The 25,455-nt window shown below is 37.8% G+C and overlaps 1 protein-coding gene across 2 annotated transcripts in view; it reads left to right on the top strand.

Moving 5' to 3' along the window:
- The window catches only part of HECW2 (HECT, C2 and WW domain containing E3 ubiquitin protein ligase 2), a 113,023-nt gene that overhangs the window by 79,860 nt on the left and 7,708 nt on the right, over window positions 1-25,455 (top strand). For both annotated transcript variants that reach the window (XM_014954567.1, XM_014954568.1), the window contains 11 exons: window positions 450-552; window positions 1,572-1,668; window positions 5,683-5,766; window positions 8,837-8,946; window positions 12,892-13,012; window positions 15,095-15,208; window positions 18,922-19,074; window positions 21,112-21,210; window positions 23,626-23,755; window positions 24,313-24,459; window positions 25,119-25,233. In XM_014954567.1, coding sequence (XP_014810053.1) covers window positions 450-552; window positions 1,572-1,668; window positions 5,683-5,766; window positions 8,837-8,946; window positions 12,892-13,012; window positions 15,095-15,208; window positions 18,922-19,074; window positions 21,112-21,210; window positions 23,626-23,755; window positions 24,313-24,459; window positions 25,119-25,233 — 1,273 coding nt within the window. The remainder of the gene's footprint in view (window positions 1-449; window positions 553-1,571; window positions 1,669-5,682; window positions 5,767-8,836; window positions 8,947-12,891; window positions 13,013-15,094; window positions 15,209-18,921; window positions 19,075-21,111; window positions 21,211-23,625; window positions 23,756-24,312; window positions 24,460-25,118; window positions 25,234-25,455) is intronic.

A 25,455-nucleotide genomic window follows, 5' to 3' on the forward strand; every position in this document is an offset into this window, starting at 1 on the left:
CAGTTCAGATTTAGGGAAACTCCATTCATGCATAGAGGTAATAGAGGTGCTAATGAAGGAGCAGAATTTGATTTTTCAGTGCCTTTGATATGGAAGAAGATGTCCGTGAAGTACAAAGGACCTTCTGAAGGAATCCTGGCTTGAATTTTTTAGTCCCTTTTCAGAATGGGACTATCATTTAAAAATAGCAGTAAACTTTCAGTCAGTTTTGATTATTTGTATTAATAGACACAATGTACTAAATAATGTCTATTAATAACTAATTAAGAATAACGTTTAACTAATAACAACACGCCGTTGATTTCCTACTGCAGTGGTTACAGGGATAGTGATCAAGCAAAGCATTTACGTACATGCTTATTTTTAGGCCATCTGAGGTCTCACTTTTGCATACCCAAGCACGTGTGCTGGCCTGGAGCCACTCATTGTGGTTACTTGCACATTTTCAGGTCGGAGAGGACTCCCGTCATTCAGGACCACCGGTTTTGCCCAGACCGTCCAGCACGTTTAATACAGTCAGCAGAGCTCAGTACCAGGACGTGGTTCCAGTGGGTATGTTGGCATATGGCCTCTTTACAGAGAAGTTCTCCATGCCTGAGTGTGTCATGTCAGGGTGTACTGCTGGGTTTTCCCTTTTGGTTGGGGTGGGTGGAAGTTATCATTCGTTAGGATTACTTCTGTCCGTCAGCATTTCCCAATTGTTCAGTTGGAACCTGCAGGAATAATAATACCCAAGGTGTCTGTGCAGAACCAAGTAACTGATGTAAAACTTCTACCTTCCTGCCTCACTTCCTCTACATGGTGAGGAGGAAGAGTTGAAGCCAGTGAGCCGAGTTGTGGACTCCTTGTATTCCCAGTGATTTTTGTACAACTTCTGAGCATCTATTTTGGCAGAGTTCCAGAAAGTGTTAATCAGCTTGGAATTAGTCATTAGCTTAACTTCTGTTCTCAGTTACATACACACAAAGTTACTGACTTCTGTGCCATCAAGAACAGAATTTAGCTTATTGAATCTAACAGCTGTCACATTGTGCTAAATCAAGATAAATTAATCCGATTGACTATAACAGGCTCTTTGTACTGTGGCATGTTTACTTGAAAATCTCTGCTAATTTAAATCCTTCCCCTTGCCACGGACACGGTGTGCATACACTGTAGGCTCAGCAATTAGTGAGGATTTGATATGGGTGTTTCCAATGACTGCTTAATATTTGAGAATGGATTTCAGTGCAGTGAAAACCCCCGTCCCTCCAAGTTTATTCTGGCAATGAATATTCTAGTTCAACCTCAGCTAAGAGGGTGAGTGACAAAATATAATAGAAATTGCTAACAAAATTAGAGCTGGTAACAGTGGGAAGGGCGCGTCACAGTCAGATTTGTTTCATAATGAAGAAATGTGTTCCCTAAATGATACTAGAATCAGTAGCATTACACGAAAAAGCATTAACACAATACTGCTAAGCTTAAAACCGTGAAGTCTGCTGTCATTATTGTTCAAAACTCAGAAGGAATGCAGTCCTGTCTTTTAGCGTCTCCTTGTTTCAGCATGATATTTTTGTTGATGTTTTCAGCTTACAATGACAAGATTGTTGCATTTTTGCGGCAGCCCAATATCTTTGAAATTCTGCAAGAGCGTCAACCAGATCTTACCAGGAATCATTCACTCAGGTAATAAAATTAGTGAAGTATGCTATTCTCATTTCAGTACAAAATGCTAATTGGAGTTAGTTTCTTTCATTAAAATCAGCAGTGGAACAGAGCAGATTGTAGGCTTTTGGCGCATTCAAATGTATTCATAAAACTGTTAAGAAATAGTTCTTTATTGTACTTCTATGTAACTCCCAGTAATAAGGTTTATGAGAACAGAGGTGATGTGTTATTACCAAATAAGGTACCTACAAGAAAACATTTGGAACAACTGGCATAAGAGATTTGATGATGTCTTCAGAATGTACCAAGACAGCTGGATGGCACAGCAAATGTGCCCATTCATTAGAGCGTGTGTGCAGCTGGGACTGTGAGGCACAATGGCATTTGGTTTTGCTCATATCTTCTCAATGCGCGTTTACAGAAAGGCTGCCCTGGCCTAATGACCTTGGAGGTAATCTTGTATCAATCAGAATTTTTAGTGTTTCTCCAAAATTTAAAAAATGGGTATCTACAGGTTTTTGCATAGTCCTTTGCATAGTCCAATGAGGTCTGATCATCCTTGATCTTTTTTTGTTATATGGTGGTTATAACTCCCTATGGTTAGACTAGGAATGATAAAAGGTGAAATTCAGAAAGCAGCAAGATCCCTCTTAAAGTGTATGCCACACAAAGACACTTCAGTTCATGTACTTGGGTGTAAAAGATGGAATAACTAACAACTTGGATATTAGCGACTAGGACTCAAATGACTATCTATTCTTCATTGGACATTAAATTTAAAAAATACTGGTTTGATGGTTGCAGTCTGTCCTGTGCAGAGAGCTGCCAGTGCAGTGTTCTGTGTTCCAGGTGCCTACCCATGCTGGCTGGCACAGCAGCCAGCACTGATTTTCATCTTTTTTTTCTCCATTCTCATACTGTTATTTATTAATCCCTTTTCCTCCATGTCCTGCAAATTCCCAAAATTCAACAAGCTGCCCTGTTTCACAGTTTCCCAAAGCATTGTGTTCTATCAAGTTTTTTGATGAGGCTTCTATGTTTTACTCTCTAAAGAAATTCTGGCTGATGAACCTGAAATGACGTATTAACAGAACACGTGTTCTCTAGAAGATACAGAGAAAATGACAAAAGTAAAGCCTGCAGTTCTCAGCCTGTCAAAACACTTGCTGTGTTGCACCCCTATCACTATAAGCAAGTTTGTCCCACCAGGCTCAGTTTGAAATATGAGCAAACTAATCTGTTTAATCAGTTTCTGATTATTCGTACTTTTACTATCCCTTTTTCCTTTCCCCGGGTGCTTGGCTTCCTTTACGCTGATAGCAATCAGACTGACATTTTCTTTACGTGTTTTGTGATTTTTTTGGACAGAGTTCAGACTGTTCAAAAGACCTGTTTGTATTATCACATTCTGCTTATTGTAGAACCTTGCTTCCTGGTTACAGAATCATAATTTGCCACAAGCTGAGCCATTCTCAAGAAAAAATGGTTTTCAGATTAAAAATGGAATATCGAAGTATAAAAGATACTAGTTTCTGTAACTCCTTGTTTACCTGAGACTGTGTTTGCTTCTGTGTACTTACTGTATACTTTACTTCGTAAATAGACTGAAGATCTGTGTCTAACTTACTTGCCTCAGCAGAATCATTGAGGGTTTTAATGTATGAAATTTTATTTTACATCAAGTATTATTGGTCAGAGTAGCCATTCTGTTAAGCTAAATCATTCCATTCTAGTTAGTCTTTTAAGATCCTGATTTAGCAAGTTATTGGAATGCACATCTATTTCACACATTGTGAGGCTAAGCAACTCCAGTGACATTGCCATAACACTTGATGAATTAAGACCTAATGAAATCCCACACTACGAATGCTCTGTGTCATTTTTTTTAGTGTAGTGATCAGTACAACTGTCAGTAATCTGGTTTTTTTGAGGACCTTAGTGCAATTGAAGTAGAATGACAATGACATTAAATATTATTATTATTACTATTATAATTAGTACATAGGAGAGGAGAAAAATCAGTATTTGGCCAGTGGAAGAGGACAGAGATAATTTGAAAAGATCTCTTACATTTTCTGTCTAGAAGAATCTCCAATTTCTAAAAAGAATAAAGAGATGTGATCAGAAATTGAGAGTCTATTAAAATATACAATGAGAATATATTACAGATGCAAAATTGTTGTTCAGAGGTTTTATGGTGGAGTGAGAACATTGTATTTATCATACTATTATTAAGCGTATAGCTGGGATCAAATCTTACTGAAAGCCACCACAGATAAAACTGAGAGGCTGTTAAATAATGTAAAAGGCTTCAGGCAAAGGCACCTATTATGCCTGAAGTAGAATATATATCTTAACAGCAGGTAAAAGACATATATGTTAAAAAATACTATCAAAATCACAACTGTCATTGATAGCCCTAAGAAGTCATGGATTGCATTCATTTGGAGGGCTGCATGTCTTAGTTAACCCAGAGATTGTCCTTCTGGTTCCTGGTGTTGCTGCCAACTTAATGCTGAGACATATTTTGTAATCCACCATTTATTTCCTCAAACCTTGCCATTTGGGCACTGATGTAAATTGGAGTAGGTTCTGGAAGTGTCCAGACATCCCTGCCCTGGGCACTCTAGGCCCGTGATTGCAGGTTGGCTTTGGCTCAGCGCTGCGCTAGTGGAGCTGTGGGGCCTCCAGGCTCAACTCGAGTCTTGACTGGCTCCAGCCACAGCGTTGACAGAGCGGGTGCTTGACTCTCAGGACCTCTCTTCATAGAGAAACACTGAATTACACACACCTGCTTCAGCCACAACTGCCACCCTGGCAAGCTTTTTTCACCCTTAAATATGCTGTAAATGTAATGCAAGTTACCAGGGTATGTATGTTAGGTCTGTTTGGGAAAGTCTTTATGCACCGTGATTTGAGAGGCAGATGGCAAGAAATTTGGTTTGATCCTTTTGTTGAAACCGCTGCCCATGAAATGACGTGTTTCAGAAATTCATCTTGCAGCTTAAACTGCACACAGCTGCCACAACCAGCCTGGTTACAGTGTGGGTTACACAGATAGATTTTGACCATCTTCTTGTCGCTGATGGTAATAGTGGGGTAGGTGGACCTCTGAGCTGAGCCAGTGCTGCTGTTCTTATGTGGAATTCTTTTCTGTTTGTTTGGTGATTTTCTCCTTTGGAATTGGGGCAGTTGTTACCATGTGGGTTTGGGTTTTGTTTTCTTTTCCTCCTAAAGAGTAAAACCAAACTAGAATTTCTCTCTCCTGTACCATCATATACCATGTACTGATTGGGAGAAAATTAAAATTATGTTCTTCCATTTTAGAATGCAGGAAAAAACTCTGAAGAGAAGGTGAACAGGAATCAGCCAAGGAATTATATTTGATATAGATCCTAAAAACTTGTGTGTTACTATGCTCAGAGTTTAGGATGCATAGATTTTGCAATAGTGACCGTGCTGGGTCTGGGAGGAAGGGTGTGTGCTTGAGTGGGACAGGAGTGATAAATAGTACAAGGATTTTTCTGGAAGGTCTCTTAAATGCAGTGTGGCACGAAAACATGGCTTTTAAAATCACAAGTGTGCGTTGTAATGTATGGCTTGTGTTTGTACATAGGTTAAAAAAAAGGCAGTACTTCTTTGAACAGTTCACTTTCAGAATAGTAATGTCCTCCCACAGGGCTCAGCCTCCTGCTTTGAATTCAGGGACACAGCTAGTGTGAACTTGAAGGATTGATTTATATATTTATTTTATTTGTAATGGTTGGATGACTGTACTACCCGAAGCAGCCTGAGCATTGAAGAGATGAGGGCAACTGGAGAATCACTCCTCAGAACAAATTAGCTTTTTGGTTGTAATATTTTCCTGCTCACATGGACATGGTGTGGCAGGGAAAAAAAAATGGTTTCTGAAATACAGAAGCATAACCCAGAGGTTTTTATGATATACCCTATACTTTTTCTTGTCGGTGTGGTGTATATTGGTGCCTTATTTGCAAAAGATATTTTGGAAGTCTTTTTTTGCTTACACAGGGAGAAGATCCAGTTCATCCGGACAGAGGGAACACCTGGGTTGGTGCGTTTATCCAGTGATGCAGACCTTGTCATGTTACTCAGGTAGGCACTGCTGCTTTTCATGCAATATGGAATATGCTGTGGCAGCTGCTGAAGAGCCTTTCAGTGAGTAGTGGGTGCTGATTTAGTGACCTAATTGTTTCCCTTTCAGTACTTGGACTTGTAGCTGGAAGAGCTACAACTCAGGGGTCAGATTTTTTTATTTTCATCATGGTCAGTTTCTAGATGGTAGTTGGAGGTCACGTTTTTTCATAGGTATGGTGGAGTATGTGATGTTCTATCTGAGGAAAGGCAAGTGCAAGATTGCTGTGCTTGTGATTTATATGGGTTTGCCCAGATCGCCTTTTATTGTCCTGTTGCATCCAGCTCTGCTTGGGATAGGTGGGACAGTTTAGACCTCTTTGCAACAGTGTGTCTTCTGCTGCATCAAGAATGTGTCTTTTTAGTTCTGTGGTTTTGGAAGTCTGTATTTGTAAACATTCATACTTAAGATGTGGTTTTGTTACTTAATGTCTTACTGCCTCGTCACTACGCTGTCAAGCATTGTCCCGTTTAATAAATGGGATGCTGTTACAGAGTTCAAGAAATGGGAAGCTGCTTCTTTATTATTTTTCATTTAAGCAATTAACTCAAAAAATCAGGCAGATTGCTAGAATTAAACCCCTGTATCTTCATATTGTAGTCTCATCCCTTGTAAAAGTGCATCAAGAAATTCACAAGTACATTTAAAATCAAATCTAGTGAAATAGGATTGGCATTAGTAGTAGTATTTTGAGATCAGGTTGCATAATGGTAATCCTTTCTGGTCCCTAAATCTCTGAATTAATTATAGCTATAAAAAAACCCTCATTTTAAAGCCACGCAGCTTTTTAAAAAATGCAAATATTGTTTCTTAATAAACCTTTTAAGAAATTTGTTTTGATACATAATGCATGGGGATGGCACAGGTTTTAAATAGAAAAGTCTGGCTTCAGCTATTTGTTTTTAAATAAAGATTGCATGAATGATTTTATCATTGCTTCTTGACTGGGTCTTGTTCCTCTAGTGTTCTGTTAACAACAAAGACTGCAAATAATTCTTATAGTGGAAATAAAGCAAATTCAAAACTTTGATTGCAGTATTTCTTTTGTGGAAAAGTATAATTAATTTTTAAGAGAAAAATAGTAGCCAGTGCCTCCATAGAATAACTTTATTATATTCTTCAGATTTTATTTCCCTTAATCTACTTTTTTCAAAAAAAAAAGAAATCTCACTGAAAAGTGTTGCTTGAGGATTTTCTTCCCATTTTATTAGTAATCTAATAGTGCCATTGCCCTGAGGACATATTATTGAGAAAATATTATCTATGCATCCATTAGTTTCTTAAAATGTTGGATGTTAAACCTCAAAACTGGACTGAGATATTGTGAGCTTATGGTGAGTAAATACTGGTGTAGAATCAAAGGTGGGCTAAGTTGAAATAGTGGTGTACTGAGATGATGAAATTTCTTTTTTTACCATTATTTAGTCTTGGTGGATTTTTACTTTTAACAGTATCTTCCAGCAGGGTGTCATCATGACCCGTCTCTATGAAACCCTGAAATAAAATGCACTCTAATCGTGATGACTCAATCTTCCTGGGGCTCTGGATACCTGGGTTCTGTATCTAGCTTGGCTGGTTGGATGACCCTGGAGAAGACTCCAAGGTTATCCATGCCTCTGTTTCTTCAGCTGGGGTGGTGGAGAAGGAAGATATAATTGTCCTGTAGAGCACTCTGACATGTAGGAAATAATTGGGTGGAATTACTGTTTCTGATAATTTTTATTGCTTGGGAACACTGTACATTGTTCCACATGCTTCAGTAAATGTAAAGTTGTTACTAACTTAAACAAACAAACCCCTGTGTGTTTAGGGACTGAAGGAGATACAATGCATCACATTTTTAAAAATACTCTAAGAATGGCATTATATTATGCTTCAAGTGTTAAGGAGAAAATATTTTTCAGTTTCTTCTTCCAAACATGTTATTTGGTGTGCAACACAAATCATCATCTTAAGTCTTCATTTAATCCAAGATTGAAGTAGTGGTTTATATTTCATCCCATTTTCAGCATCAAAATGTAACTTGGAGAAAAAGAATGCATGGTCATGAGTTTAAAAAGAACTGCCAGAAAATACACATTCCAAAAAAACCTCATACAAAAAATTTTTCTAGGTATCTGTTCAGTGAAAAAACTTAAAGATCTTTTATTTGACCATTACTTTCATTTGTTGAGCTCTATAGTAAAAGATTGGCTTGTGATTCTTTCTGTAGCTCAATTTTTGAAAATAAATTTTATATATGATCTCAACAGTTTATTCTTATCTGTGTAGTTTTTAACATCCAGCATAGGTTTTGACATCAGATCCATTCTGATATTAGATATTCTGTCTCTTTTTGGATTTACTTGTGTCAATCTTGGGAAAAGACTGAAATTTTAATACAGATACAGACTGTGTACACATATGCAGTGATTAGGCTGCAAAATGTGTATTGTTTTTCTCTTAGAAGTTGTATAGCAATAACAGGTGAAGCATGAAATAACTCAAGCTGAATAGATTAGATGTGAATCCCATTTCAGCAGCAGTGTTAGTGCTAAAGATAAAACAAGGAAGTAACTTGTTACACCAACAAGCTTACTATTCAATATACTCAACAAGTTCAGATGTGATTCTTAATCCTGGAGGCTTAGAATGTTTGTCTCAGTTCCTGGTCTTGGTGCAGTATTGCAGATCTTTTTCCAGGCAAGTGTGACTAAGGTTATTGACCCCTTTGTCATGAAAACACAAGTTTAAAAAAAACAAAAAACCCCACCCCCCAATCCAAACAAATTTTAAAGATTATTGATTACATTTTCACCTTGAAAACAAATACTGTGCTATGTATAGTGATGTCCCACTGAAGTAGTAATTACTGTTTTCTAGTAACTTTCAAGGTCTGATTGAAGGAATGGCAAAAAAATATTCTGTAGCACTCGTAAGTGTGCACACTGGAAAGAAAGCAGGCTGGTAACTGAAGTTTTATTCATAGAAAGTGAAAAATGCCATTCATTCAAATAAACGTGTTCTTTCTTATTTGCTCCTTTTCACCAGCTTGTTTGAGGAGGAGATAATGTCATACGTGCCGCCACATGCCTTACTTCATCCTAGTTATTGCCAGTCCCCAAGAGGCTCGCCGGTGTCTTCGCCTCAGAACTCTCCAGGTAAGTTGCTCAGGTGCAGCTTCTGCAGGGACTAAATGAGACCATTTCTCATACTTGGTACGGACCAGTTCCACATCAGTAGTCAATAGCACACTCCTGCTGCCTTCCCCTGTGTCAGAGAACAAAAACAATAGAAAAATGATTTGACTATATTTTTTTGTTTGCTTTCCAAAACGTAATCCATGGCAGCCTAAAGCCAAGAACTTGCTGTTTGGAAAATATAACTTATTCCTCTCTGTGATCTCCAACTTTTAGATGGGTAAAGTTACATAAGATGAAGCACCTTCTGAGTGGTCAGTGAGCTTGTCACTGCAGTGCTTTAATTATGATGGTATCTGTAAGATATTGCAGTAGAGCCAGTCCCATAATATAGTTTACATTGTGCTGCATGTAATGACTTTCCAGCTTTCTGAAGATTCAAGTTCTGTTGCTCCAGATCTAGTCCAACAACAAAGATCTAGTCCTATATTTGAGCAAAGTCAACAAGTGTGATTGTATTTGACTGCCAAACTTGAACCTTTGCCTTGGGCTCACAAGATGTTTTGCTGGTAGAAAAGATCGGAGCGTTACAACTTCAGAGGTTGTGATTTTGTTCTGACTTGTAAAACATGGAAACTTGTTTCTCACTGACGTGAAACAACTAAGTGACTGCTCATGCCAGGATCCTGATGCCTAAATAATTAAAAGTATGAGTTGTAATAACCATACATTAAAATGCTAGTGTTAATGGGGCCGTGGGGCAATGAGCGACAATTTTATATAAAGGCGGAATGTTGTCGCTTAACATGAGTTCAGAAGATAGCATAATGTGGCTGTCCGGAAATGCACATCAGAACGGAATGGAATTGATCACATACTAACTAAGTTGTGGATCAGAATGAAATTATTTCAAATATGACAAGTTCCATTTGACCTCTGAAGGCTAAGTACAGCAATTTGAAGTTTATAGGCATCACTATTCTTAGTTTTCTCAAGAAAGATAATAGGTAAGTGAAATAAAATCACTGCAGTAAATCGGAAGTGGCTTAAGGATATTTCTACAAATTTGTTAACAAAAGTACAGATAAATGGAGAACATTTGAGACATAAGCAACTCTAGGAAAATTTTATCAGAAAAAGGTACTGTGATTTTAGTGGGCATTTCCCAGTCATAAAAAGCTTTGCCTTTCCAAAAAACCAGATCAAAAGCTACCTGAGTGGCAGTTTTTCCTGCTGCTGGACATAGGACCTCTGTGGCACCTATTCAAAGAAACTACCAAAAAACCTTAATGATGCTATGGCATTCTGCAAAGCAATATATAATACTCACATTTATTTGTATTTTTGAGAGCTATATATGGTTTAGATATAACTGTTTTGCTTTGTTGAAAAGAAAGGAAAAATGAAATCTGGATGTTTGCACCTTATTTCCAACTGCAAACTTGGCAGTCTTTTATGAGTAAAAACAGTTTTGGCTTTCAGAGTTCTAATTTCCTCATTACTAGTATATGCACCGAAGCACACTGGGCAGGGCTTCACTCTGACAAAGCCATTTCAAAACACATTCAATCTTTAACATGTGATATTCTCATCTATTCCTCAAAGAAGCAGCACATAGTAAAGGATAAACAGTGATGGTTTTAGTCCTGTTCTCCTAAAAATTGTCATCTCTATTCTATTTCATAGAAAAATACAGAGAGGCCATTGAATCGCCCCGTCAGTCTGCGAGTATGCATGTTTGTGTTGGTGTATAAATGACTTTTTTGAGGAGAAATTGTAAATAGCCCATCATTTCTATGAAGGCTCTGTGGTTTTTTTGTCATCTAAACTGACTGTGTTGCACTGCACGAGGTTGTGTGTTAAGGATCCATTGTTCAGATCGGGCACAATCAGTTGTACTTTCGCTTTTGATGAAGATGAATAGTCATGAAGCTACTCTTTATATCTGCTTTAGAATATAACCTCTTTGAAAATTAAATATGATTATCACATCACTGGCATTTTTTAGCTCTTCCATTAACATCTTTTGTTCCCAAGGCGGAAGTAATCAGTATAATTGCCCAGGAATTTCTTGGCAATGCATCTGATTTGCAATGAGGACTTGTCATGTGCTGACAGAATAATATACTGCTGATTTCTGAACCGTGAATTAATGTGTTGCCAGATTTATGTTCTGCAGTATCTCTCAGCAAAACTTCCTTCAGGGGTTAAGATTAAAGTATGCTTTTGTTGTGGTTTTTTTGGTGACTATGTTTTTGTACCTGCTTTGACCCAAAGCGAAATAAACAAAATAGGGGGAAAAGGCCAAAACCGAAAAGGCTGTTTACAGTTCCAGGTTTCTGTAAGTTTTCTATAGAACATAGCTGAGTGTACCTTTCCAAGCCCTTGGTGCCCTCAGTAAAAGAGAATAACCAGGATACACATTAATCAATGACCATGATTTTTTTTTTCCCAGAGGCGTCCTGCATGTTGGAGCTCTGAGGATTCCTTGACACTTTCTATTCCTCCCACACATCACTCTAAGCCTAGAACAAGTGGCAAGTGTCTTTCTGGTCAGACAGGTCTTTCAAAGACCTGTAAATGGCATTCAGTGTTAATACTGATCTCACTTGTTCCCGCTCTGATCTCTGCAGAGAAATCGACTCTGCAGCTTCTTCCAGCAGCCACTTCCGCAGGATGTGCTCGTCGCCTCTGCCGTCAGACCCGTGTGCTTTGTGGCTCAGCAAGCTGTTCTCTCTTCCCCTGCTCTCTGCCCACAGGCTGAACGAATACACCTTCTCTTTCTTTCAGAACCTGAAACGTTGCGTTCTCACGCCTTCACCCACAGTAGCAATAAATGTGTCTGTATTGGCTTAGTTTCTTACAGGGAGCCAAATGAAAACTCAAGTAAGGAACGGATTGTCACTTAGAAGTCTACATATACTTCTAAACTTTTCATTGTATTTCCAGTGCATTATGAGCCTGTTAGATGACCCTCAGTTGCAGATAAGTAGTTGACCACCTATGTATACTGTAGGGCATGAGAAATTTTAAATGTCCTCTGAGTTTTTTGTGGCAGATGTCTACACAGGCATGCAGGCATGTTAAAAAAAACTAGGGGTGAGAAGAGGAATGTAAAAAGAACTAGGATTAACTGCTTCTTTGGCACACTGTCTTGTAGTCAAATCAATTGAAGTCATTTATCCAGGAAGGCAGTGGAAGTTCTAATGGTTGTAATATTCAGAATAAATCAGACTAAATACCTAGTTTGTATATACTAGACTTGTGCATGCAGATGTGGGGGTATGCCCTTTTTTTGGCAAACAGATCGCATCTCTTCCTGCTTTTAAGAAATTGACCCTCAAAAACAGTTTTTCAAAAATAAATTCACTTGGATGACCATCATGTATGTTCCTGCAGTCACATATGAAAAGTTCCACAAACTTAAATTTGCTGGTCTTTCCATTTTTCCAGTATTTTTCTTTCTTTTACTTCCCCAAAGAAAAGCTTCTATTAGGGAATTTCCAGAAGTCTTCCTTCTTCAACTTTATGTACTCAACAGGGGCACAGCAGAGCAGTGTGTTTATGCTTCGTTTCTGAGTTCCTGTTTTTCGTAATAATGTTAAAACCAGAACAGAGCAGAACATTTATTACATGAGCTATTTTAACGGTTATACGTAAGTGTATGTGACAAACAGAAGTTAAGTCTTTCCAGTTGATAGTGCTGGTTTTTCAGTCCGTCTTCTGCATTGACCTGGATTTGCTCTTTTAAGAATTTCTTTGGAAATATGATACTATTGGAAATGAGCAATCAAGAAGTCTTGGATGCAGAGCAGATTTGAAGCTGATGTAGTTTTTACTCTTTATAAAGGTGACTAAGCCAAACGCATACTATGTGTTTGCTGTTAAGGAGTCTTTTCAGTAGAGGATGGGACATAAATAATCTCATATCACTACAGCTCATTCTTTGCTTATTGCTTCCTGCAGGTACTCAGCGTGCCAATGCCCGAGCTCCAGCTCCTTACAAAAGAGATTTTGAAGCCAAACTGAGGAACTTTTACAGGAAGTTGGAGACTAAAGGATATGGACAAGGCCCAGGGAAACTGAAGTATGTTGAAGAATCTCATGAAACCGGATTTGTTTCTCAGGCAGCTTGCCTTTGCCTTGCACATCTACAGGCTTCTTCCCACTGGAAGGAATGCAGATGTTATGGTTACCCTTGCACTTCTGGAAATACAAAGCCTGTCATAAAAGACTTAGTGCCAGCATGTGATTCACAGCAGAGGATACAAAAAGTTCTGAGCAATTCTTTTCTATGTTTCTTTCAACTGTATTTTCAAACAAACATTACCAATACACTGGCAAAAAGTGCCTTGGGAATTCTTCCATTACAGCAATTGCTATGATTTAAACACTTATATTTTCTCATTTCTCTTTCCATTGAAAAAACTACATAGGCTTATCTTTTGTGCATCATTGCCTGTATTGGTATCACAGTCCTCTTTAGTAAAGAGGAGTCATAAAATTAAATGTTATTAAATTCTAATGATTGCCTTAAAAAACCTAGTATTTTTACTTCAGCACTCTGAATGCTGGAGTGCTTCGAGTGAGGTCTTCCCCTTTTCATTTATTTGGTAATTGTGTGATTACATACTGTTGTGTTAAGGATCATCATCATAAGATACTTTCATAATTTTGTAAATTACCAAGTCTTGTGCCAGCTATTAAACTATCATAGCTTGATACTCTCATAGTAGCCATTAAGCACTAGAACTTTGTTTTTTAACCATTTCTTCTATTAGAATAGGGTGGGTAGGTTTTTTGTTTGTTATATGTATTCCCTCCAGTCTGTCACTTGCCACATTTTGCAGGAATTCATGCAGAGCTCAAACTTCATTTATGTGAGCTTGTTAAAAGTTTTCCACAACTGAAATGGAATTAAAACGGTATTGATTAGACAATCTCAAGAAGAAGGGCTTGGACACTGTCTGCATGTAATGTACTGATATCACAAACCCTTAAAGCTTAATCTATGAAAGTTTAGTCATGAATACTTAGCCAAATAGCTGGTAGAAGAGGATGGCATTTGCTACATGTAAGAACCATTACATTTCTTGCACCTTTTTTCCTTGACCTATTTGCCATCATGCTGTGGATTTTTAAGCAGAACAGCAGCTTGATTTTTTTAATAGAAGTTTTCTCTGGGTTTCTTTCCCAGGCGTATACTGACCTGCTCCTTTTTTTCAAACCAGGACCCCAGTACAACTCGCATACTGCCTGGGTCCTCTTGGTGCCTGGGTACCTTGCTGGTCCTGGCCTCTCTGCTTCTGTGTCTTCTGCAGGATCGCAGAGTGCAGTCACTGCCTGATCTCTGCACAAGCAGTAAGAACAGCAAGGGCTTGGCAAGAGGCTGCGTGAAGGGGTAAGCTGCCTCTCTGCTGGCAGCAGCAGCTCCCGGCTTCAGTCTGACTGATCAAATGCACATGTAAGGCAGCATTTGAATAGAAGGCAAGCTAAGTTTCAGGAAGCTAATTAAACACATTTTTTTGGCAGAAGATAAAATGTTTAAGTAAGGAGGATTCTTTCACCTCTTATTTTAGATCTTAATGACACTTCCTCACTTTCACAATTTTCTTTTAGAAGGTACGTTGTATTTTCACATGGCGATGCTTCAGTCTGGTTTTGGACAAACAGTTGCCATTCCTTCTAGACTTTTTGTTCCTTCACACTTACACGGGGATAATGTAGGGATATGTGATTTTGGAGTTACCATTCAGTGACTTTCCCATGGTTTTATCTTTTTCCTTTCTAGGCGATTGATTTTTACATAAAAGGTTGGATTCTTGCTTACAGTAAGACTGATTTAGAGGCCCAGCTTCACAAAAGGTTTTTAAATTTAATGAAAATGCCCACTTCAGGACCTTTCCTATTGAAGCTTTTAATTTAAGGAAGCATCAAGGTACAAGAAATAAAACTACACTTCTTCGTACGAGAAACATTTTATTGAAATCTAAAGTAGATTCCTGAGGGAGATAGACTAACAGACAGAAGCTGCCTTATCTGGATCAAATTATGCAGCAGAAGTGTGTATCTCTATGAAGTCACCCTGTTAGCTTGTAGTGTACATAGGTGTTTCCAACTCTGGTTCACAATAAATGAATTGCTCTTTCAAAATTATTTTGCTCTTCAGATTAATCATCAGGAGAGATCACTTGCTAGAAGATGCCTTTAACCAGATCATGGGCTACTCAAGAAAAGACCTGCAGAGAAATAAACTCTATGTCACGTTTGTTGGGGAAGAAGGGTGAGTAGAACAAGAACAAGAAAAATGTGATCTCAAAACTCAGTGTGTCTTGCAGCTGCTGTTTCACCCAACTTCTTGTGGTCTAGAGTGAAAAGAGGAAGGATTACAGTCAGGAAATGCCACATACATAAGCCTAGAACATACAGCTGTTCAAGATGACTTTTTAGGCATTGTGAAATGTAATGCATCCTGCCTTTGGAGAAGTAATGCATGTGTTTATGTGAATTTTCACAATAGTTGGTGTATGTTTCAGAATGTTGCTGGGAAAGCAAAGAAAAAACAAACAACTTTCTTGTGTTATTCATATTTCTTTTATCTCAGTGCTGACATTATATCTCCAGTGTTTGTTAAAAGACAGCTGCCATTTGTTGGAGGGAGGGTGCTTCAAGAGTAGGCTAGAAGCTTAATCTTTAATTCAACTCCTGTCTGAAGCACTGGGAGCTGAAAGCCCTCAGTGATAGAGGAGGTGCTCGCTGCCTCTCCAGGCCAGGGCCTGCATCACAGATAAAAGCAACTAGGCTGTTGCTAGTTGTCAGATAAACACAAATATTACTGTCACTTCAGAGAACATTCAGTCTGTGTCTATTGAAAGTCTAACGTGTTACAGGTTGTGAGATGTGTGTCACAAAGCAAGATGTGGTTAGATTTCCTTTGCAAGTGAAACTGGAGCAATGTACTATTTGCCTCTTTTGTCTCTTGACCCCTTTGTCAGATCTTAAAGCCTATTGCCTTAGAAACAAATATTTATATCGATATATTTCATGAATGTATTCATAAATACATTCAAAATTTTATTCCTTGATATTTAGGAAACTGTAGCACACAGCTCTTGGAATTCTGTAGTGTGCATTATTGCCATGCGATGTGTGAGTCTTTAAAATAGCTACGTTGTAATAGAAACATCCCATACAAGATTAGATAAAATGAATCTGTCGTTGAAAACCCCTAAATCCTGTTGTTTGTTTGAAGTTCACCCTGAAGTGCTTAGTGTTAATAAGAACTCACTGAAGTCTTAAAATAAAAAATGTTGACAGCTGAGAGCCAAGTGTGGACTTGTTCATATAAATAATATCACCGTGCTGTCTGAGGGAAAACTCAGAACTGGAATGACAAGGCTGGTGCAGGATGAGATTACACTATATTGACAGAGCAGGGTGGGGATGCAGGAACGAGGCCTGTCTTACACAGCCCTACCAGCCTCTACTTTCACAGCAACAACTTCAACTCAGATTTAAAAATGAAAGGAAAAATTTTAAAATCATACATGAGGTAGAGATTGATCCAGATAGACTGTCTCCTTTCATCAGACGTCAGGCTTTTGCATTTCATCGCTTGGTACAGCAAGATGAAGAGTGACCTGGAAATGGGGGTGACACATCCTGTTCCCATTATATCCAGCTTTACACAAGACTCTCTTAATAGAAAAGAATGAGTTAATTAAGAGCAAAGTAAAATTAAAATGACGTCAATTCTCTATTTACAAATCTGTGTTTTGAATGAAGAAGGGATGTGTGCAAACAGTATTGTTTCATCAGAGATGGTGCAAGGATATGTGTCACCTCAAACTATTTATTTGGCTAGGTGTAGAAAGACAGGTTGGGGTGGAGGAGAAGAGAACGATGAGGAGGAGGAATACTGAAAGTTAATTGTTTCCTATTTGCTTCTCCTTTTTCTTTTTTAAGTATTTAAGTGGGAGATTGCTCTTGCATTTCTTTTCCTCTTAGTATGGAGGTGTAGGTCTTAAAGTCATGGGTAATGAAATCCTTACAAATTAAAAGATTTTAGTAACTATTGATTTATTAATGTATAAATTAGTAAGTAGAGCAACTCAGACATAGTTACTTCTATTCATATGATTTTTATCCTAAGTCTCATAATGTTTGGTATCTTCCTGGAACCTTCAATTTCTACAGTCATGCAATTGTGGTGCTAATTTAGTGTTACATTCATACTTCATGTGGTGATAAATGAAGAAAATTTTGATACAAAATATACGGTTCCTTTGAAGTTATTTTCCCTAAGTTCTATTAACTATTAGCAGAAGCTGCTTTACATTTAAGAATGGTAAAAGTATTAATGGTGCTTCCTAGGAGACATGAGTCATGTTGCCAACAACATATTACTCTACTCCTGAATACCCAAATGCCCCACAGTTGCAGCTGTTGTGTGGTTGCATACCTCTTGTATGAAGTTTTCTCACCCTTGTGCCAAGCCTTTAATTGTGGGATAAATCTGACTGGCAGTGCAGGACTCTCATGATTGATTTATTTAACATGACTCACAGTAACTCTGCGTACAGAAGGATCTGCATGAAGTGGCTGGTAGTCAAGCACACAGTTTCTATTTTACCTTAAAATTTCATAGTGAGTCTGATTCTCCCAGAATTTTGCAAGAGTCGTTCAGATGACCCTTTACTTGATCCTGGTATTTGTGCCACAATTGAAGTCCAACAGTTGTCCGTGATACCAAACCATTTTGGTGGTGTTTTTTTTTTTCTGCAATTTGAGGATGGAATCTGCCCTTCTTGCCAGGGTAAAGATCTGTTTCAGTACTTCACTTCTGAAGCTTAACAGAAGCAAGATGCTTCCAAATGACTGAAGGGAAAATGGCTTTTATTCAAAAGAGGAAAGAAGCTTTATCCTCAAGTTGATAATGGTACCTAACTTTCCTGACAGCTTCATCCTCAAAAACCTCATAACCTTCATCCTCCTATATCCTCATATATGTTTGTCTTCTGTAAAAGTTCATGAGCCAAAACATTAATAGCCAAAGTCCTATGTGAAAGCTGACCTTCTCTGTGATAATTCTGTCTGTGCATTGCCTTAGTACTAAAGCAAGACTTTCTTAAAAGTCAAGTATGAAACCTCCAATATATAGAAGGTATATCTTTATAAATCTTTGATTTGATTCATCTCTTTTGCCCACAAGAAAATCTCTAGTTTTCTGTATTCTATTTTCCGACTCTACCAGAGCATTAACTTCATACTTAACTCATTTTACTGGTGACCTGCAGCATAATGTCAAAATTCAGTCTCAGTGCTTTGTCAGCAATGAGTTTGTTAATGATTCAGGAAAAAGGGATTATTTAGATTCCTTGTTCATTAATACTGGAGTCTTGAAATAGCCAAAAAAAAAAAAAAAAAAAAAACAAAACCCCAAACAACCAAAGGAAGTGCACTCTCCAGAAGACATTTAAATGCACTCAAGTTTGGAAGACAGACAAGAAAATTTAGACCAAGAGAGATAAATCACTGAAGTAATCTCAGATTATATTGTTGAAACAAAACAGAAATATTATCCTTCGAATTGTCCTATTGTTGCAAATCTGCAAAGATAGAATATGAGCATTGTTCATTTTCATTCTTCATTTGTCAGATGCAGATAGATCTCGTGTTGGCTGTCTTCATGTTTCCCCCTGCTGCCAATTATTTGGTAATATTCCTGTGGCAAAGAGGCCATTACAGCTGAAGCCAAAATTTTTGATGAGAGCAGCCTGCATAGAGCACTTCATTCCAGTCCTCCAAGCCATTCCATTTCAGAATAGCCCCATGAGGACTTCACATACCTTGGCATTAAGCAATCTGCAGGATAAGGGTTCTGGTAAAAATCTTACGAAATTTTAATTAAAACATAGTTTAAGGAATGTAGATTCAAAAAAGCATTTCTTTGCACACAATGAACACTTTATAGTAATGTCAAGTTTCTCTTTAAAGGTTGGACTACAGTGGACCCTCAAGAGAGTTTTTTTTCCTGGTGTCTAGAGAGCTCTTCAATCCGTATTATGGTTTGTTTGAATATTCAGCCAACGATACCTATACAGTACAAATCAGTCCCATGTCTGCTTTTGTAGACAATCATCATGAGTGGTAAGAATTGTTTTTCCTTTTTGTTTTTCAGATATGTTTTCTGTTGTTCCCGCTTGTAGACAACTGCTCATATCTGCTCAGACATATAACATAGAATCTGATCTTTTTAACCACCAGCAAAATAATTGCATTTCTTTAGACTTTACTGATTTGTTTTCTCTTGTGGTTTTAGATATTCTTATTTCTCACAAGGTCAGCAAAACTATGGTTTGGAAAGTGTACCATGGGATTGTCTCACAACACAACTCACTGCATTTCTTGTACATTAGTAGTCATTTTATGAAAGCAATATTAGCCTCTTGTGCATGGGGAAAAAAAAAACCAAAAACAACCAAAAATGAAACATTGGCTTTTTTTCAAGTAAGGAGATTAAGGGAAATTTCAAACAAACGTTACTGTATGTAATTTGTTTTGAGTCTTCCTAAAGAGTACAGAAATCTCCTCAGTGGAAAAAACCCAACATACCTATTGGAAGGAAATCTATGGAGGTATCTTAACTGGGGTCAGGTAGAAGACTGCTGATTACATAGCTCTTAAGTAAAGTCTGTACATACACACATAATTCTAAAATATTTATCAAGGATTTTCACAATTATAAGACAACTTAAATCACCCTTAGTAGATTTAAGCTATGGCATCGCCATAAATCTGTGAAGCTGTACTGTGAATATTAACAGAGAATTCTGTTGTATAGGTAGATTACAGTAATAATGGAATGACAACCGTTCATCTGTGTACGATGGATATGTTCTGAGTTCTTATTTATTGGAAACTGGTTATGAAGAATTAATATCAGAAAGGAATCTCACTACTAGTTTTAAAACTTAATAGAAAATTAAGTGGTTGTTTGCATCCAGTTCAGTTAGTTGAACTCCAGTACTGTAATAATAGATGGCATATGCTGTATAGGAAAGCAGAACATTCTGGCAAAAAGGGGAGGAAAAAACCTTATGTGCTGTGCAGCTTCTGACAACATTTTATATTCATCCCTCAGTGCTGCAGTGCTGGACCCAGAGACCTTGGGTGTGAGGGAAGGCATGACCCCCTCTTTTTCTGGGAGTGCTGGTGCCAGTGACAGCACTGATCTTGTACAGCCTCAGGGGGAATTCAGAAAATGCAGCTGTGACAAGCAGTTATGTGCAGGAGAGGGCTGCACATGTCACATCCTTATCTTGCAAACCCTGTGTACAGGCATGTATAATAAGGGCCTAATGTTTGCAAGAAAAATGTTGCTGAGGATGCATGAACAGAAAGTTTAAGAAGCGTTATTTTCTTTTAAAAAGAATACTAGACTTAAATCTGGTTCCAGAGATGTGGAGGATTTTTCACAATGGATTTTTATTCTCATGGGAATATTTGCAAAGACCTTACTATTTCAAAGTTGCTGCCATCTGATCTCAAATCTGTCAAACTCCTCCCCTGCCCTCCCCAGCCCTCCTTACCCACCTGACAAAATGAAGATAATAGGGGAAGAGAGGGAAGAGGAGACGATGATTTAGATCCCATTGACATAGGACCAGAGAGCACTGTGGAACATAAAAAAGCTTCAAGCTGCTGTTCATGAAAATATAGATAGACCTTCATAATCACCAGTCAGAAGAGGGAGCAGAAAAGACAGGCAGCAAGAACTGTGAGGCTGGGAAAGGGCAGAAAAAAAAGCTTTTGGCCTCAATAACATGAAAACAAGTTAATCCTATATAGGGGTGAAGAAAATAGAAAGTGGCTACAATTTTGGAAGATACACTTTTATAAAGCGGCTAGTCTGGCAGGGGTCGATTGGGTTAATATAGATTTGACATTTTTGAGAAGTTACAACTTAGGTATCTGAGGGATTTTCCGCACCCTGCAGACTTGTGTTTTTTCTGTGCCTTACTAAGAATCTAAAAGAAACACAAGAAAAAAAAAAAAGAATACCACAATTTAGACATAGCTATCTGATTTAAAAATGCTGTTTGGAAATATATGTAAGTTTTGATGACACAGCAGTGTACAGACCACAAAGTTTCAGTATAATGATTGTAACCCTTTCTCTTCCAGGTTCAGGTTTAGTGGACGAATACTTGGTCTTGCTCTGATACATCAGTATTTGCTAGATGCCTTTTTTACACGGCCCTTTTATAAAGCCCTCCTCCGAATGTGAGTAGAATTGTCCTGTCTCCTTTTTTGTTTGGCTCCTTCCCCATGGGTGATGCCATTTTGTGTATGGATAAATGATGGTATTATATCATCAAGTAAGACAGGCCATTATTTATAACTTAATCATTTTATTTCAATCCAGGATTTATTTTTTTTAAAGTTTCTTGTTTCTGCTTATTAGTCAGTTACCTAGTAACTCAAAATGTTGTTTCTAATTGGTATGAAAACCTCCTGTTTTGTTTTAGCCACATTATCAGCTTTCTTCTACAAAATCTTACATTTGAAATTGTACAATGAAATGCTGTGGTTTTATTCCAGATATTAATAGGGTTCTTATTCATTTGTCTTAGAATGACTCACAGGATAGGATATGAATCACTTTGTATCTTAGACTGTAATACCCATTCTGAGGTAGACTGATTGTGGTAAATCTCCATTTTAAGGACCTTTACTTTGATATACTTTAGACTTTGTTTTCAGAACTACTACTCCTGTTCTTGCTGAAACAATGAGAGCAGCACTTGCTTAGCATGTCTGGAATTAAGACCTAATGAACTTAAGGTGCTTCACTCTTTCTCTTCTATTTGAAAGCTGTTTTTGATAAGTCTGGAAGGATGTTTCTTGTATAAAACATCATACATTCTAGTAGTGCAATAGGAATGGATGCATTACTCCACCCATGTATTTAAAAGTACTTAAATGCTAGCAGAATCATTTTAATAAGAATGAAGACTTAGCTCAGATGGACTTTAATACCAGTATTATGTGACTGCCAAATTAAATTAATTGTTTAGCTTGGCGGTTCTCTAAACAGTGAAATTAAAAATGACAGCGTGGCCACCTTTGCACACAACCTAGTTCATGCAGCATCTCCATCTAAGCCCTGGACCTTCACTTTCCTCATAACTAATGAGCCATCTAGACTACCTATCCATCAGCTTTGATGTAGGGGCTGGTACTGCAGGGTGTCACTTAAACTACACTTGAGCATCTGACTAAAAGTAGAGGGCCACCTTCTGACTTTATATGGACCCAAGAATAGAAACAGGCAGGGAACCCTGCAGCTGAAAAGCGCTTTACTTAATGGTTATGGTTTGAGAAAATGCATAACAACTCACTGTCTTTTAGACAATTATTCTATCCCCTGATAACCCCTCCCCCCCCAGGAAAAGGAATCGGGAAAAGCAAGGAAACATGAAGGTTGAAATATAAATAAATGTAATAGTATAAGACTGAATAATTAACAATAATGCTAAAGAACCAGTATTAATCCCGATACTAACATAAAATATAGAAGAATTATATTCAGCCAATTATATCAGTAGGAAGCTGTGCACTCCCAGCAGTGGACAACAATTGTGGGAAACTGCGAGTGCTACGGCTTCGGGAGGAATGGAAGGCCTCAGGGGTCTGGCATCAGAGCAAGGAGTTCTGTGGACCAATGCCATCAAAGGAGAACCAGGCAGCAAACTTTTCTAATTTATATTGAATGTGACGTTCATGGTAGGAAATAGTCCTGTTGGCCAGCCTGGGTCAAATGCCCAGGTCTTGCTCCTCCTAGTCCCTGCACCTGGCAAGGCTCGAAAACACTAAGACCTTGAATCCCACAGAGCCTAGCTGGCTATAAAGTAAATATTTTCATTTGTTCACACTCTAGAGTCTTCTAAAAGTGCAGTTTTCCCCAGCATTAGAAGAAAGGTTAGTCCTGTGTCACTCAACCCAGGACATTAATGAATAGCCCCAGTGTCCTGTTTCACAGAACAGGATTTAAGGAGTTAAGAAGAATGGCAGAAATTGCCACCGTGGTATTAAATATTATTAACAGCTGAGTTGTTCAAAGCTTGAAGTAGTAACTGTTAAAGACAGCAAGGGGCAGTTGGATTTACAGGTTGGATTTGTAAAACAAGGATCAGGTAAGGGGAAGTACGGCAAAAAGTAAAAATGTTTTTGTGGTACCGGGTATCTGAATGCACTTCTTTGCACAAAGAAGAGATGAGAAAGGTGGCAGTGTAGTCACATAAGCAAAAAGGATAGTAGTTGCTTGTTCTAAAAACGTACTACTTCTTTTATGATTTGAATTTTTTGTGTTTTCAGTCTGTTTTCAGTTTTCCATCATTCCAAAATACTCTTCACAGGAAACATGGGACAGACTCGTCATAAGCCTAAAAAGATACATGTCTTCAAATTAATAAATTCTGGAGTTTTGTATGTTAACAAAACCATTTTGTGCTGTACAGTAACTGCTATTACTAGGCAAATAAGCAGATTTGCAGTAGCATCTTCTTAATTCTATTGATTTTTCTCTTGGCTCCCATTCTCAGTCTGTTTCTCAGGACTGTCCTATCTGAGTTTAGTTACTGAGCACGTGTTACCGCCGTCATCTGTATTTGTGTGTTTTCTTCTTCTTTGTGTTAGACTCTGTGACCTGAGTGACCTGGAATATCTCGACGAGGAGTTTCACCAGAGTTTGCAGTGGATGAAAGACAATGATATCCATGATATCCTAGATCTCACGTTTACTGTAAATGAAGAAGTTTTTGGGCAGGTGTGCAAGATTCTTAATTTAATTTCCTGTGTGTATTCTACTGTTAGATATTATTTGGAAGAATGATTGCCATTCCATGCTGATTTTCACTTGTTTTTATAAAATTCTGGTTGATGAAAACAATGTTGAAATCTTGTAACCGGTCAAACATGTCTTTCTGGTTAAGGAGATTTTCTGGAAATATCAAAATTTTGGATTGCTCTGGTGGAGGTAGTTTACCTGAATTGCAGCAGAGTTAGTATTCAAAGGTATTACAACACCTTTCTTACAATGTTATTTAGAAGACGTCACTACTTTAATTGCTGTAAAGATTGTTTCTTCTTCTCAGCTTATTCTTCATACTCAATATGAAGATTGTTCAGACTAAGTGGGATTTTAAAATTGATTTTATCGAAAAATAGATTTGTTGTATGTTCTCTTATTTCATATATTCCAGTTTGCTAAAGTCAGTCTTGGGTAGTGCTTTTGAGGAATTACTTCAACTTAGAAGTTTAAATTATAATCCTTTCATTTGTCTTTATAATACTCTGTTGTCATTTGGTCATTTCTTTCGCAAGATCACAGAACGGGAATTAAAGCCAGGAGGTGCCAACATCCCAGTCACTGAAAAGAACAAGAAAGAATACATAGAAAGAATGGTGAAATGGAGAATTGAGAGAGGAGTTGTACAACAGACAGAAAGTCTAGTTCGTGGTTTCTATGAGGTAAAAAACTCCAAAATGAAATTTACTTTCTTCCTTTATCCTCCCAAAATACTTTTCTCCTCATATACATTTCCCAAATACAGAGTCCCCAAAAGCAGATACGTGTATAATCAGAAGTATCTTTACTCCATTGGGGCTGGGGTGGGGTGTGGTATCATTTTTAGTCAATGATTTAAACACTATGGTTATATATCTTCTTTAAACTGGAAAATATTATTGATCACTATTTGTATGATTAGCAGTGAGTGCTTGCTAAAGTCACCCATCTGTTTCTTTATTGGGCCTTTGAGGTTTTTTGTGTGCATGCCCTACTCAGTGTAGCATGGTAGACTGAGTATATTTCAAGATATTTTTCTCTCACCTTTTTTAACATGGATAATTAAATTTAATATATTCAACTTAATTTGTCCTGAAATAATTCAGTATTATTTGCCGATAAAATTATCTCCAAATCACTGTGATCCTCTAATGAAACCGAATGGAACTACAGTGGAAGAAAAAGTATATTTATTTGCTTTTAAAAAGAAAAAGACCTTCATCCTTTCATTCGTGAGAGAAATGTTACCTGATAAATGTCTTAGTAGCAGACAAGCCTTTTATGGGGAGGCAAAAATCAATAAATGAAGAAACATTGCTATGCATTTTATTTGCTTTCACAGGTGGTTGATGCAAGGCTCGTGTCTGTGTTTGATGCCAGAGAACTGGAACTGGTTATAGCTGGAACAGCAGAAATTGACTTGAGCGACTGGCGAAATAATACAGAGTATAGAGGAGGTAACCTCAATTTTGATTTGCTCACTGATGGTGTTGGGGGCCTGGGAATTACCCAGTTTCTAAGGCACTAAAGAACTATCCCATGAGATACATCTTCAGTATATTCTGAGTTTCTGTAGTTAATGCTGGGTTAGGAGAAGTTGATTTGTCCATTTTAGTTTGCTTCACTGCCTCCCCACGCAGCTCTTCCCTTACTGTTTTTGTCTGGACAGCAGAACAGAG

Source organism: Calidris pugnax, unplaced genomic scaffold (genome assembly GCF_001431845.1).
Source record: "Calidris pugnax isolate Ruff unplaced genomic scaffold, ASM143184v1 scaffold103, whole genome shotgun sequence".
In the NCBI taxonomy this organism is placed as follows: Eukaryota; Metazoa; Chordata; class Aves; order Charadriiformes; family Scolopacidae; genus Calidris; species Calidris pugnax.